Genomic DNA, 15,164 nt, shown 5'->3' with positions numbered 1-15,164 from the left:
GGTTCTATTCTAAGCATATTCTCTTTGTATCACAATGTTCTTGAAAGGAACAAATAAAAGGAAAATGAAAGTGCTCTTAAACTACAGAATTTTATCATCATTTCAATTATGATTATAAATTCATATGCTGAAGCTATAAGAAAGTAGGACAATATATTTGCAAAATGGGAAGGGCTTAAGGTTGCTTACCCTAAAGAATATTAGATCCAAGTTCATGAATAACTATCTTTAAGAACACTGCAAATTATTAGGCTAAAGAGGTTTTCAAATTCTGATAAACAGGAATTAAAAAAAAAAATAGGGGAGACTTTAAGGTTCAAGGTATGTACCATGGTAAATCCCAGCACTCCAGAATGCTGTATCCTGAAATGGATAAAAGTCATTCAAGAAGACTGTGGTCTGACTTCTGAGGCCTGTGTTAAGAAGCAAAATGATATGTTTAATGAAACACCAGCTTTGCAAGCAAGAAACAGGACTATGGGACTATGTCACCTCCAACAGTAGTGTCCAGCGTCAAAACTGTCGAAAGTATGATCATTTTCCAATGCTGTGTCCTTCTCACTTTAATAACAAATGTACACATTTGAAAAAAACAAAACTACCATGAAAAGTGAGTTTGACAAGTAAGTAAGAATCTAGCTCAAAGGGCTGGAACAGGGGGGGGGGGTGGGTTGGGACCTCCTTAACTGCCAAAGGCCTGAGCATTGCAAGGGAAGATCCCAAGCCACATTACCCCTGAGAATTGCCAAGTCTTGCCCTCAATCAAAAATCAGGGGAAAAAAATCCATTTATGGGTCTTGAGTGATAAGTCAACCATGATTTGCTGGTAGGAGGCAAATTCAATGTGGCATTGTTTGTTTCCCCAAAATGCTCTGTGTGCCCCCTGAGCAGTGTATGGCATAACCCCAACAGAAAAATAAAATTAAATCCCATCTATTGTGCTGAAAGTCAATAAAACTACTTTTAGTGTGTCCTTCACCAAAGATTCTCAAATGTATTTGTCTTACAGCTCCTTTTTCAGAAATAAAAAAATATATATACACAATGGCCCCTGAAAAACATACCTTTTTAAAGCAAATAGAACAGCTCTTTCTTTTGTATCTGAGACTCCTAGCACTCTTCTGTGTACCATTTTAGTGCCAAGAGACTCCAAGTGAGATGTTCAAATTATATCATAGAGGTGGTCATAGCAACCCAAGAGTAAGATTCTTTGGGTGCAAAGGAGGGGGGCCTGGGCCACTTCCAGCCACAATTGGCCAACCTGCCCATGGGTCTTCTGTGCTAGGGCCCAATAATGTGATGCTTGCTGCTTCACTTTGGAAAGGAAAGAAGTGAAAAGCAGAAACGTTCAACCACAGTGATTCCTTCTATGTTGGGTGAAAAGGAACAAGCAACAACAGAACCAGACAACTGGCATCAAAACTGAGGCCTTTCAGAGGCGGAGACTGAGTGAAGCGGATGGAGCCTTGAGAAGGAAATTAGTGCCACCAGCTTCCACCTCTGCTGCCTGGGATGGATCCATCTCTCCTCACCCACTTTCTGCCTGGTGATGTGTGGAAGATCATGAAGCCAGGAGGAGTCCCTAGAATCTTTATTTTCAACTTTCCCATATGCATAATTGTGAGTCAAAGATATTGTTTGAGCCCTGTGGGGTGTTTTTAAATCCAACAGTCCACTGGGAGGCAGATATTTGCACTGTTTTTAAGATTCAGTAAGAAGTCTACTTCAACTAAAAAAGAAACATAAGAGAGCCAGAGCAATATAGCATAGTGGGAAGGGCATTTGCCTTGAGGCATGCAGCTAACCCTGGTTTGATCCCAACATCCTGATCCTGCCAGGAACAATTTTTAAATTCAGAGTCAGGAGTAAACCCTGAGAGCTGCTGGGTGTGGTCCCAAAACAAAACTAACAATCAAAATAAAAACAACCATGTAAAAGGAAGAAATATTAATTTTTAGAATTGAAAGGACTAATGGCCTATCAAAGGATGCAAGTGCCTCAAGTCATTGTGTGGCTTAAGCTTTGGCATCTTCAGAGAGATGAGACACCACATCCCTCAGCCAGCTCTGAAACCCAGTGATTTACAGATATTGTATAGCTACTTGAGTTTTGTGAGTGCCCAAAGATGACATAGGACTCAGCACCAATGAGGAGAATGGTTTCCCAAATCCAAAATAAAATCAGCAATTTCCCATTCACAAACCAACGTATAAGCTATCTGGGCATACTAGATCCTAGTTGTAATGAATGCCTGAAAAGAGCTAAGGGACCCATAGGGTTCCAGCTCAGCACCCATGGATGAGAGAATTTGAGTAAACATGTTTACAACAGGATGATGTTTGTGACAGTGTTGTTTGTGTTCAATCTGAGTGATGTTTTACAAAAGTCATGCTTTCTTGCCAAACCCGATGAAAATATTTTGCTCACAGCAGCCTGGGCCCCCACTCCCAGTCAAGGTTAGTGTGAAGAAGAAATAAATATACTAATTAGGGAAGCATAAAGAGAAAGCACCAGGAGCAGACCTGTGCTTGTATATGAGTGATAATGCTAAGGATGGAAGCTACTGGCTGGCCCAACCAGGCCTCTGGATTTTACCAAAAAGCATCTAAGAGTGCTAGGTGTCAACAATGAGGATGTTTTTATAGTGTGAAAAGACAGGATAAAAGTAAAACAATAGAGGGCTTGAAGGACAGGCCACAATATAAAGTTTATCACGAAGTTTGGTGAGTGCAAGTGTAGAGAAATAACTACACTAACTAGTATGACAATGGTAGTGAGAGAAGTAGAATGCCTGCCTGTCTCAAAGAGAGGCAGGGGGTGGGAGGAGGGAGACAGGGAGCATCAGTAGCGAGAAGGTTGCACTGGTGAAAGGGGTATTCTTTTTATGACTGAAACCCAACTACAAACATGTTTGTAATCATGGTGCTTTAAGTTGTTTTTTTTTGTTTGTTTGTTTGTTTGTTTTGGGGGGGCTACACCCAGTGAAGTTCTGGAGTCTAGCTTTACACTCAAAAATCACTCCTGGTTTGGGGGACCATATAAAGACACCAGGGGATCTGACCACGGTTTGTCCTAGGTTAGCGTCTGCAAGGAAGATGCCCTACCCCACTTGTGTCACTGTTCCAGCCCCTAAATAAAGATATTTTTTAAATAAAGTGCTAAGTAATTTTTCAAAACTATCTTCTGAGTGTTAAATATATGTCAAATAAATAAAATATTTATATGTTCATATAAATATACGAATGCTAAATATATGCTATTTCAAAGTAAATTCTAGCTTCTAAAAAAAAAGTAAAACATGGGCCACCACCACAAGGGAATGGAAGCACCAATGTGACCTCACATGAACTGTTAAGAGGACTGACACTGAAGTTCCTATCCTGTGTTGCCAATTTTGACGCACAATGAAATCAGACCACCGATTTTTCAAAACCTGCCACCAACTTCAGCTTTCTTTCCAATAGCCATCAGCAAGGGACCAGATATTCTAGAGATATATCACATCACAGTGGGACAATTGGTGAGTAGAACCATGTAATATTGTATGACTTAGGGTTTAAATAGTGTAGGGTTGAGTACCAAATATTAAAAAGTAAGATCCCGGGGCCGGAGAGATAGCATGGAGGTAAGGCGTTTGCCTCTCATGCAGGAGGTCATCGGTTCGAATCCCAGCGTCCCATATATGGTCCTCCCGTGCCTGCCAGGAGCAATTTCTGAGCCTGGAGCCAGGAATAACCCCTGAGCACTGCCGGGTGTGACCCAAAAACCACAAAAAAAAAAAAAAAAAAAGTAAGATCCCATGATATAAACTGCCTGATCACTGTGTCAGTGCTCGCAGCCAATTCCATCCAGTTCGACTCTCAATACTGGTTAATATGTGAAGCCATAAAGGTCTGTTGGAATGAGAATCTGGACACAAGAAGAAAGGGTCATGTTTCCCAAATGCAGGGCCTCTATCAAGCTTACAAACAGAACTGGATACACCCAGTCAGACATCAAATAGGCCAGAGGGCTCACTGAGAGAACAAAACATGGGAGCAGGGAGCTAGAAGGAAGAAATAAGTGAGAAGTAGGGAAGAGGTCAAGGAGGGCTAAAAAGAGACCACCGAGGCCCCAGGATAGGACAGAATCTGTGGGCTCCATGACCATAGCATTCCCTGTCTCCACCCTGTGACCCTTTGTGACTCTTCAATGCAAGATGCTGTCAGCAGAAACTATATAAACAGTTCCTGTAATTTCAGGCTCAATTGCCTCAGGAACTATGGATTTTGGGAATTTAAAAATGGACTTCAAAAATTGTTGTTGGGCTGCATTTCCCCAATACCCATCTGACTGGCTGGTATGTCAGCCTTGACATCATAGAAACAATCCTATATTGCTTTAAAAAATATTTTAGATCCTGATTAACAGATAATGCCTGTGTGACATCAGGTAAGGCCACAAAGAAAATTCTTGAGGTGGTGTTCAATGGCAGACCTATGCCTAAGAATGAGTCACTTCAGAGAAACGCTGAGCTTGAGGACCCTGAAGCTAAGAAACAGAACATCACTCCTCTGGAGGACTCCAGGAACAGGGCTAGGCATTCAGAGGGAACCAATTTTACCTCACGTCCAGAAACTATTTTGAGTGTTGTGGCTATTTCTCAGCTAAGTCATTGCATGCAGTACTGTTAAAATATTGGATTTTTTTTCCCTTTGAAATTTCAGCAATGTGGGAGAACAGAAGTCCCATACTTGACCTGTAGTCACAAACCCATGTGGAGGATCATTACATCTGAGTCATCATGTGGGGCTAATCAGGAAAATGAGGAGCCTCTGAGAGCCCTGACCAGAGGGGCCCAAGGTGTCCTCTGAGGGAATATGTGGATGGAGGCATTGGTTTTAGGTTTTTCCTAGTCAAAGCTTTGCTGGCATTAGCAAGTGTGGTCCCAACTGACTAAAAATATGTTCACATCTTTGTAACTGAATCAAGGAAGAAGTTTGGCATTTGTTGGCTGAAGTCATTCTATGCTTCTAGAAGTTTCCTAGAGACTCCTACACCTTCCTCCCTTTCTCCTCATCTAAGGGTACATGTGAAAAACTGGGAATGGGAGAGCACAGAGATGCTGCCTCATCTCTGTAGAAGAAACCGTGGGTCGCCACTAGAAAGGCACCATGAAAAGTGACCCCCTTCACTAGGATCCGTTTACCTCTGGTGATGAGACTGTGCAGAGGTGTCAGTGAAAGGAATACTGACAAGATGGCCATCACAACTCAGGGAATCCCAGGTCTGAGAGGAGGTAAACAAAGCCGCCTGGAAGAATGGAGAGTGGAGGTGTGAAGAGCAGTCATGTGGGAAAGATACCCTGAAGAGAATCCTGGTGAAGGTCTTCTCATAAACTACTCTGCACCTTCAGTCCAGACCTGAGCCTGGGTACCACCTGTGGATACTGATAGAGTGTCCCCTCTGTGCCTGCTGTGCTTGGGGAGTGTCCCTGTGGATCTGCAGGGGGTGGCCAGGTACAGTGTCCCCCTCTATGTGGAAGTTATCAGGGAGCCTCTTCAGAGCCACATTGACAATACACAAGATTCCCTATTGTATATAGCTATTCACCTAGCATGGTAACTATGATGGTAACCTTTGATGATCATGTCATTACCCAAGTCAGGGGACATTTTTCAAAAAGTCCTACAACCTGGAAGCAAAAGTTCAAGGTTAGAAGTACTAAGGTTGGGAAGATGTAAAAATCTGCTTTTCTTAGAAGGATCAGCATGGAAGACACTGCACCAAGATTCAACACTAGGGTGATATTTTCTAGATGGTGCTTGAAGTAACTTTTCTAGAAATACTTTCTGAATGTCTAAAACAAAAAAGCAGGCCAGCCAATTGGCTCAAAAGGCTATAGCCTATGTTTGTATGTGGGAACCCACCCATCATTCTGTCACCAGCATGACATTGCCTGAGAGATGAAAAATCAGGTCCCTTATTGACGCTTCCTTCCTGTCAATCCCTAAGAGCAAGAATGCAAAACCAACACAATTGATCACTCTAGCCTCTCTCATGCCCAGATTTTTTTTGGCTCCTTGACCAGGGGTGGCGAACAAGTTCGACACAAAGAGCCAAAATTTTAAACTGTGAGAGTCAGAGAGCCACACCACGCAGTGACCTGCTGAAACAGACACACAAAAGCATATAATTTTCACAATAATATATTAAACACATATTGCATTTTGCCATCTTTGAGTGAGGGTCAAAATCCTGTTCGCCACCCCTGTCCTTGACTATAATAATTATGGTCAATACCCGCCATGTCAGAAGTAGAAGGGATTTCTGTTGGGGTTCATCATGTAGGTTTGCATACTTCACCTATATTCCAAAACACTGCCCTCTGTGCACGTGTATTCTGAAAAGTTCCTGCCCTCTGAAATAACAAAACACTATCCTGCATTTGAAAAATCTCCTTCCCTAACATACCAGCATATGGTCAACCTTGGTTTGATCATGGCATCCCATTTTTCCCCTGAGCACAGAGCCAGATGTTGCTCCTAAGTACTATCAGCTGTGGCCTAGAATAAACAACAAAGACTATTTTTCATGCGCCTATAAATATACTAATAAAGATAAAATACCATCACTTGCAGACATGATATCATACTGATACATTATGATCTGCTTTCAGCCAAATTCAATCATTTGTGTCTTCATTCTATATATTTTTATTTTTCCTCCTATGTTTTTGAATATTGTTTATAGAACTTGATTCATATAAAGTGTATTCTCTAGGCACAATAGAATTAGTGTGTATATATCAAGAACAGATGAACGTGACAAAAATTTCTGAACACTTTGACATTAAATAATAGATTTATTTCCCATTGACTTTAAAGATTATGATCAAATTACATCAGAGAAACACTCAAAGCATTAAATCTTCATTTTTTTCCAAGAAAGAGTCTCAAAGGCAAACTATAAGCCTCTACCTCAAGAATATTTAAAAGAACACAATAAGCCCTAGTTATAACACAGAGAAATGAAATGGGAAACTTGGAAACAGATTTCATGAGAAAAATCAATGAAACAAACCCATGTTTTTGAAAGGTCAATAAAATCAGTACACAAGAAAGAAAGGGGAAGAAGAGAAATGAGACAACGTTATCAGTCTCAGATTGCAATCTCCATTTTCTCCAAAACAGATGAGCATAAGGATCACAAGGAAACTACAATAGAAGCACATGATTTTGCCTTTTATTTGATATGGTGTATTGCATTTATTGGTTTGCATAAGTTCAATCACCCTTGTACTATGGGAATGTAGGCAATGTGGCAGTGAATAAAAGATTCTCTTGATGTGTTGTTGGATTTTAATTGGCAAGATTTTGTGGCAGTCTTTTTTTTTATGTGCATCCGAATGATCAGTATTTCTGCAGTATCAACTTTAACTTTGCCTCTTACATTTGACAATTCAGGGTTTTCTTACTTTTTATGGTCGGTTCAATATGGATTTTATTAATTTTATTTATTTAGTCTTTCCAAATGCAGCCCTTGTTTTATTGAACTTCGGAAATTCATTTTCACCTTTATTTATTATTTCCACTGCTTTTTATTTCTTCTGTCTTTTGATTCTGGGTTTCCCTCTTTTATTATCCTTTCAAGTTTAAGTCTTGATTTGATTTGATTTTTTATTTCTTGGATTGAGGTGGTCCTGCATTATATCAACGTTGTGTTTGTACTTTTTCTGCATCCCAAAGGATTTGGAGCATAGTCTCTTTGTTTTCACTACTCTCCAGGTCATTTTTTTAGTTCTCTTAGGATTTGTCCATTAACTCAAGAAACATTGAGAAGCATTTTTCTTAGTTACTATATATTTGGAGTGTTTCCTGCTATAGTCTTTATAGTTGATTTCTATTCTCTACCATTTAGATTTAAGATGTTTGAAATGGTTCAAATTTTCTTATATCTACCAAGACTTTTTTTTTAAGTTTTTAAGTTTTTATTTCTATTTTAATAATATATTTAAGCGTCATGATTACAAATATGTTTGTAGTTGGGTTTCAGTCATAAAAAGTACAACCTCTTTCACCATTGCAATATTCCCACTACCAGTGGCTCTCATCTCCCTCCTCCCCATCCCTTGCCTGTCTTCATGACAGGCATTCTGTTTCTCTCACTCACTACATTGTCACGATAGTTAATAATGTAGTTATTTCTCTACCTGCCCTTCTTTGTGGTATGCTTGTATCATGGGCTGGTCCTTTCAGGCTGCATCTCTATTGTCTCTGAGTATTACCACCATAATGTCTTTTCCTAAAATCCCACAGAGGACGGAGGCTATTCTGTGTATTTCTCTCCCTCTGACTCACTTCACTCAGTATAATAGTTTAAATGTCCATTTTTGTATAGGCAAATTTTATGACTTCATTTTTTTTATGATAGCTGCATAGTATGCCATTGTTTTGTTTTTTTTTTTTTTTTTTTTTGGTTTTTGGGTCACACCCGGCAGTGCTCAGGGGTTATTCCTGGCTCCAGGCTCAGAAATTGCTCCTGGCAGGCACAGGGGACCATATGGGGCGCCGGGATTTGAACCGATGACCTCCTGCATGAAAGGCAAACGCCTTACCTCCATGCTATCTCTCCGGCCCCAGTATGCCATTGTTTTAATGTAGTTTCTTTAGCCACTCATCTGGATTTGGACATCTGGGTTGTTTCCAGATTCTGGTTACTGTAAATAGTGCTGCAATGAACATAGGCATGCGGGGGTCATTTTTGTATTAATTAACTTAATATTTTAATGACTGTAAATATTCATGACATGAAATAACAAATGAGCATATTATATATTTTTATCACAAAATTTCACAATTTATCATTTTTAAAGCAGACTTATAATTTCCTTAGGAGAAATTTTTTTTAGATTAATATCTTTATTTAAACCCCTTGATTACAAATACGATTGTAGTTGGGTTTCAGTCATGTAAAGAAAACCCCCCTTCACCAGTGCAACAGTCCCATCACCAGTGTCCCAAGATCTACCAAGACTTTTTGGCATTTGTCTAGCATGTTATTTTTGAAGATTTCCCCCATGTGCTCTCTTAAGAAAAATGTTTGTTTGTTTTTCAGTTTTTTTGGGATATATATGTCTACTAAATCTACTTTATCAATTTCTTCCCTTAAGCCTTTAATTATATTCTTTAACTATTGGGAGTCACACCTGTTAATACTCAGGGCTTACACTCAACTCTTCATAAATTATTCCTGTAAGTTCTCAGGTAACCATAAGCAAGACTGGAGAATAAATTCCAGCTTAACCCCCTACAAGATAAGTACCCTACTCATTGTATTATCTCTCTAGCTCCCAGCCATTATTTCTTTGTTCATTTTCTTTTGGATCTAATAAATATGTCCTTTGCTGTAAATGGTATATTAAAATCCTGTACTATTATTTTATTGCTGTAGATGTAATCCTTGAAGTCTGCTAATTATTTGCTTTTAAGTACAATTGGTTGCTTCTGTATGGGTGCATAAATATTAATGACTTGTACCAAATAGTTATCATATTTATATGGATCGACCCTTTGGTAATTAATGTCCATATTTGTCTCTGTAACTTTTGTTTGAAAAATCTATTTTAGCATATATTAAAATAATAGTTCTTGTTTTTTTTCTCTGAATTATTGGTTTGAAACACCTTGTTCAACATCTCTAAGATTGTTTGCTTTTAGAACTGAAGTGACACTCATATTCATAATGTAAATAGCTGTTGTATTGTTATCCATCCAATCATCCTATAGCTTTTGACTGTTGGATCTAAGCCATTTATGTCTGGGTTAATTGTACTTATTTACTGCCATTTTATTTTTTTGCTTTATTTTTTTCATTTTGGTTCTATCTTCTTATTTTTGTGATATTTCCTGGTAATTAATTCCATTTACTCATTGTTTTATTCTAAATAGTTTTGTCTCAGAGTCGGTTTTATGAATTATTATACAGCAGCATAAGTTAATATACGTAAAAAGTCATTGCAAGTATTGATTCATAATCACTCAATCAACTGATGAATGTTCTTTTCTTGCCCCCCCCCCTTTTTTTCTTTTTGGTTGTTGGTGTTATATTATATAATATATAATTATATATTATATCATGGCTGTTTGTATGTATGTTTCGGGTTTTTTCTTTTTTTTGGTCACACCCAGCAGCGCACAGGAGTTACTCCTGGCTGTACGCTCAGAAATCAGCCCTGGCAGGCTTGGGGGACCATATGGGATGCCAAGTTCGAACCACTATCCTTTGGCATGCAAGGCAAATGCTCTACTTCCATGCTACCTCTCCAACCCCTATACAGATGTATCTACTATCATATTACTATTTTCTTTCTTGCTCACAATGTTGTCCTCTTTTCTTCTTTATCTGTACAAAAACTGCTCTTATCTTTTTGTCTGTTTATTTGTTTGGGGCCACACCCAGCAGTGCTCAGGGGGTTACTCTTGGCTCTGTGCTCAGAAAGCACTCCTGGCAAGCTCGGGGAACCATATTGAATGCCAGGGATCAAACCCAGGTTGGCTGTGTGCAAGACAAACACCCTTACCCACTGTGCTTATTGCTCCAGCTACCAGATTTTATCATTTTTCGAAGTTTAGACGTGCTCAAATTTGTTACCTTCGATTGGGTTGTAAAAGACTTTCTTCTCTACCATATTTTAATTATAATTGTTTTCATAATTTCTCCTGTGGTGCCATAAAAACTTTTTACATATCTCATAAAAATATTTTATCTGAATGTTTTTATCTCTTCCTCTCCCTAAGTTTTTTTAAATGCTGATCTTTTAGTCTTAATGTATCTACAAAATAAAATAAAGTTAATATAAAATTAAACATTCTATAATGTCAAGTTCTAATTTCTAAGTTTATGGTCATGTAATATTAATCTTATTCTATATTTTTCTTTTTTATGTTTGTATAAATTAATTTACTTTAAAACTATGTAATTATAGTTTCTTTGGTAGTTACATAAATTTGTTTTAAGATATTTCATTATTTGTACTTTTCATAAAAAACTACTTTGTAATTCATATTGAATTGATTTTAAAAATTACTCTTCCCTGAAACTGTAAAAATAATACATTGAATAAGACACTGACTGGGGTCATTGCCTGAGGTCAATCCTGGCCATTCAATATGGTCTTCTGAGCCTATTAAAAGTGATTTCTAAGTGCAGTCAGAGAAAGTCCTGAACAATACAAGGTATGGCTCAAACACCAAGGAAAAAAAGAATGTTAAAAAAAATGAATAAAAGAATTGCATGATATATACATATATATATATTTGCTAGAAAAATAATAGAAATTTATCATACCTACATCTAAGATGCTTTATGATTCTAGCTAGATATATAATTTTCAACATTTTTTTCATTATTTTTATTCTTCTCTGCCAATATTAAAGAAAATACTTGAACTGTCTTTCTTAGCAGTTCTCTAGGCATGGAACAAGAGGAAACGTAATTGTAATATCAGCTCTTTAAACCTCTTTCAAAGAAGTTTGAAGGATCAGAGAATAAAAGAGACTCCAACATCAACAACAAAGACTGTTTTCAATAGAACTTACTTCCACACACTTCCATGAGCAACCTCAATGATAATTCTTGGATATTAAAGCACATGTAATTAGTCAGGCAAGATTAAATCTTACTATGATACTGAGTCAATGATTATTGTTTTCTTATTATATAGGTAACTTATGCTTATTTTACTATTGTTGAGATGTCAGGGTACAGTATGGAAAGCTCTTTGCTGACCCCCTTTGTTCATTCCTTAGGTATCTTAACTGTTACTTGGTCATAAAAGAACATCTTAGAGACCAGAAATCATATATTTGCTTTTCTACCAATGAATAATTGATTGCAACAGGACTTAGAATATTCTTGTTGCCATGCATAAAATCTAATTTTGATAAGTTCCAAATGTTATGAGGGACTTAAATTAAAACTTATATTTATGCAAAACATGTGTATAGATTCACAGGAAGCTAAGTCCATATATCTGATATATGAATAATTATTTTCCTTCCAATGCCACAGTAAAATCTTAGTGTGTTTTTTTAATATATAAATCTTTATTTAAGCACCATGATTACAAGCATGTTTGTAGTTGGGTTTCAGTCATAAACAGAATAGCCCCCTTCCCCAATGCAACATTCCCAACACCAATGCCCCCCCCACCCACTCCTGCCTGTATTCTCGACAGACATTTTACTTCTTTCATTCTTTAACATTGTCATGCTAGTTGTTAGTGTAGTTATCCCTAACAGCGTTCACTACTCTTTGTGGTGAGTTTCAAATTGTGAGCCTGTCCTTCTGGGCCTTCCAGCCCTTAACTCTATTGTCCCTGGGTCTAATTACATTAATGTGTTTAATTTTTCTTAAAACCCATAGATGAGTGAGATTATTCTGTGTCTATCTCTCTCCCTTTGTAAAGTACTAGTGTGCTAAAAAAAATATAGTTACTTAATTCTTCCACTCATTTCTCCTTCTTGAAGACTTTTTCTGTAGAATATATCATAAATTACAAATAAGTATTGTGTTTTTATATACCATATTCATTTCCAATTGATTGAGGGGACAGAAAACCTAGTAAATGCTGATTTTATATCTTTAATTTAATTAAGCAATGCTCTGATAAATTGAGGAAAAACAATCATGCTCAGATCTAATTTAGAAAGATAAAATCTCTCATCCATCATTATTGGCCCTGGCTAAATTCTACTAATTTACAAAGTCACTATTTACACTGTCCATTTACCCTAAAAATCAGGTTCTCGTTTTGTTTCTTAGTTTCAGGCTTAACAGTATAACAAGGTTTAGTAAAAGTTGTTGACAACTTGAAAACCAGAGCAAGCCTGTTTGTGGCAGATATTGTGGTCTTATTTTTATATAATTTTTTTTATAAATTAAAAACATGAGAAAGAAATAAAAGTTAAAATATATTAAGTAGGGGCTTGAGAGATAGCATGGAGGTAGTGAGTTTGCCTTGCATGCAGAAGGACGGTGGGTCGAATCCCAGCATCCCATATGGTCCCCTCTAGCCTGCCAGGAGTGATTTCTGAGTGTAGAGCCAGGAGTAACCCCTGAGCGCTGCCGGGTGTGATCCCCCCCAAAAAAAAATACCAAAATAAATAAAATAAAATAAAAAATAAAAAATATATTAAGTAGAGCAGTACATTTGATTATCTTCTGATTTTGTAATTAATATTAAAATTATACTGCATCTTTTGCTCATTGAATGAAAGCAGATACTCTTTCATGTAGGAAACCCAATTCCATCCCCTGTGTGGCATGAGACCCATCACCTGAGCTATGGTATGGGGATAGCTACGTGTGGTTTTAATCCAGGTGTGGCCTAAAAAAAAAGAAAAAGAGAGAGAAAATTTTCAAAAACACTGTTTTCATTTTTATCCAAGAGCTCATTGCTTTATATAAAACTGACCATGATTTACCATGTAACCATTGGGATTTGTATACTGTTCACAGTAAACTATCCAAAAATTGTATTTTGTGGCTAGAGAGATAGTACTATAGGACATTTGCCTTGCATGTGGCCAACCTGAGTTTGATCTTTGCACCCCAACACCACTGAACATGATCAAGAGAAATTCCCATATGCAGAACCAGCAGTTACCCCCTAAGCATCATCAGTTGTGGTCCAAACACCAAAAAATAAATATTGTATTTTATTGAATGTTGGTTCAAATCTTACAACTTGGTTTTACCCAAAACAAATATCATCCCTGGTATCTTTGTATCTGTTTACAACTTGGTTTTATCCAAAAAAAAAAAAAATCATCCCTGGGGTTATTTTTATATCTGTTTGTTTACAAGTTGGTTTCATTCAAAACAAAAATTTTCCTAGTATCTTGTTTTACATATCAAGCAAGCCTGGGTGGAACTGGCTCAAAATAGGTCATTTGACTGTACTCCCCTGCATGGAGGTTGTTTCTGTACTCAATAGAATCTACAGCTCTGGCAGACAGCTTTCTCACTAAGCAAGGCAGAAAGCCACCTGACCACGTCTGATTTACCCTCTCAATCTGGTTTGGATTATTTCCTGCGGCAACCACTACTCCAGACTCATTTCTCCAGAGTGGGATACAGTGTTGGGTCTTTACATCTGACACCCGAAAAAGGGACCTGAGAAGAAATACCTCAACAAAACGGAAAGTGCCATGGTCCCCTGGTGGATTATAGTCATAATTCCCTGGTGGATTAAGACTTTGATATTCTCCTGGCTTTGGAATGAAGGTACTAAGCCTTTTACCATGCCCTTTACCATGTTATTTAAAGAAGTGGTGATATGCATTTTAGGTACCTTGATGTTACTCTTAGCCAGCTTGATGTTACTCAGGTGTATTCATATACATGTCTCTTACGTGACATGGTATTGACATGTCATGCTTGCTAAAATTTCTTCTAAATTAGATGATGGATGCACCTTCCAAGTGGTGATGTACTCCTTAATTAGGAGATGTCTAAGGGCTAATAATTTATTGTTCACTACTGGTATAAACCAGAGAAACCACCATCTTCTAGGCCTAGTACCTCAGATGAAGAAAATATTGACGATGAGTCAGCTACTGCATCTTCTGGTTCAAAGTCTGAAAGCAACCCAGCAGAAACATCCTCCACTACTCCTCCACATGTAGAGACTGCCTAACAAACTCCATAAGGTTTTAGGTCCCATAAACTTGAGCCTTCTGCCAATCATCTGGAGGGTAATTAGCCTCTTTCTTATGAGGATTTAAAGATGAACTCATGCAGCCATTTTGAAAGACCTGTACATCATATGAACCAACGTTTCCATACTGTCTTAAGTACCTTCTAGGCTAGAATTAGAATGTGCTTTGGACCCCTCAGTCACTTCATATGATTGCTAGAACCTGCCTGAGCTCTCCACAGGGGGAAATGTGGTTTAGTGATGAGGCTAAGACAAAACTTCACACCCTGTGTCATTATGAAAGGAGAATTTTAGGAGTTCAGTTGACTTAGGAGATGTTGATTGGGATAGGAAAATGGACTAATATAAGAAAACAAGCTTCTCTGCTTCATGTTATCCAAGCTCAGGTCATGAGGTAGCATTGTGGGTTTAGGAAAAGATTGATGCTGATGTTTAAATTAAAGGGAGTGATACAAGGGCTTTT

The 15,164-nt window shown here is 37.7% G+C and overlaps 1 protein-coding gene across 1 annotated transcript in view; it reads left to right on the top strand.

Annotated features, from left to right (window-relative positions):
* Window positions 1–430: 430 nt before the first annotated feature.
* The window catches only part of LOC125995840 (ubiquitin carboxyl-terminal hydrolase 8-like), a 29,259-nt gene continuing 14,525 nt past the window's right edge, over window positions 431–15,164 (top strand). Inside the window, exon 1 of the mRNA XM_049764813.1 lies at window positions 431–528. Within this exon, the coding sequence (XP_049620770.1) occupies window positions 431–528 (98 nt within the window). The remainder of the gene's footprint in view (window positions 529–15,164) is intronic.

Source organism: Suncus etruscus, chromosome 18, assembly GCF_024139225.1.
Source record: "Suncus etruscus isolate mSunEtr1 chromosome 18, mSunEtr1.pri.cur, whole genome shotgun sequence".
Lineage (NCBI taxonomy): Eukaryota > Metazoa > Chordata > Mammalia > Eulipotyphla > Soricidae > Suncus > Suncus etruscus.
The sequence above is the reverse complement of the archived record's forward strand: the minus strand, read 5'-3'. Positions and strand labels throughout refer to the sequence as shown.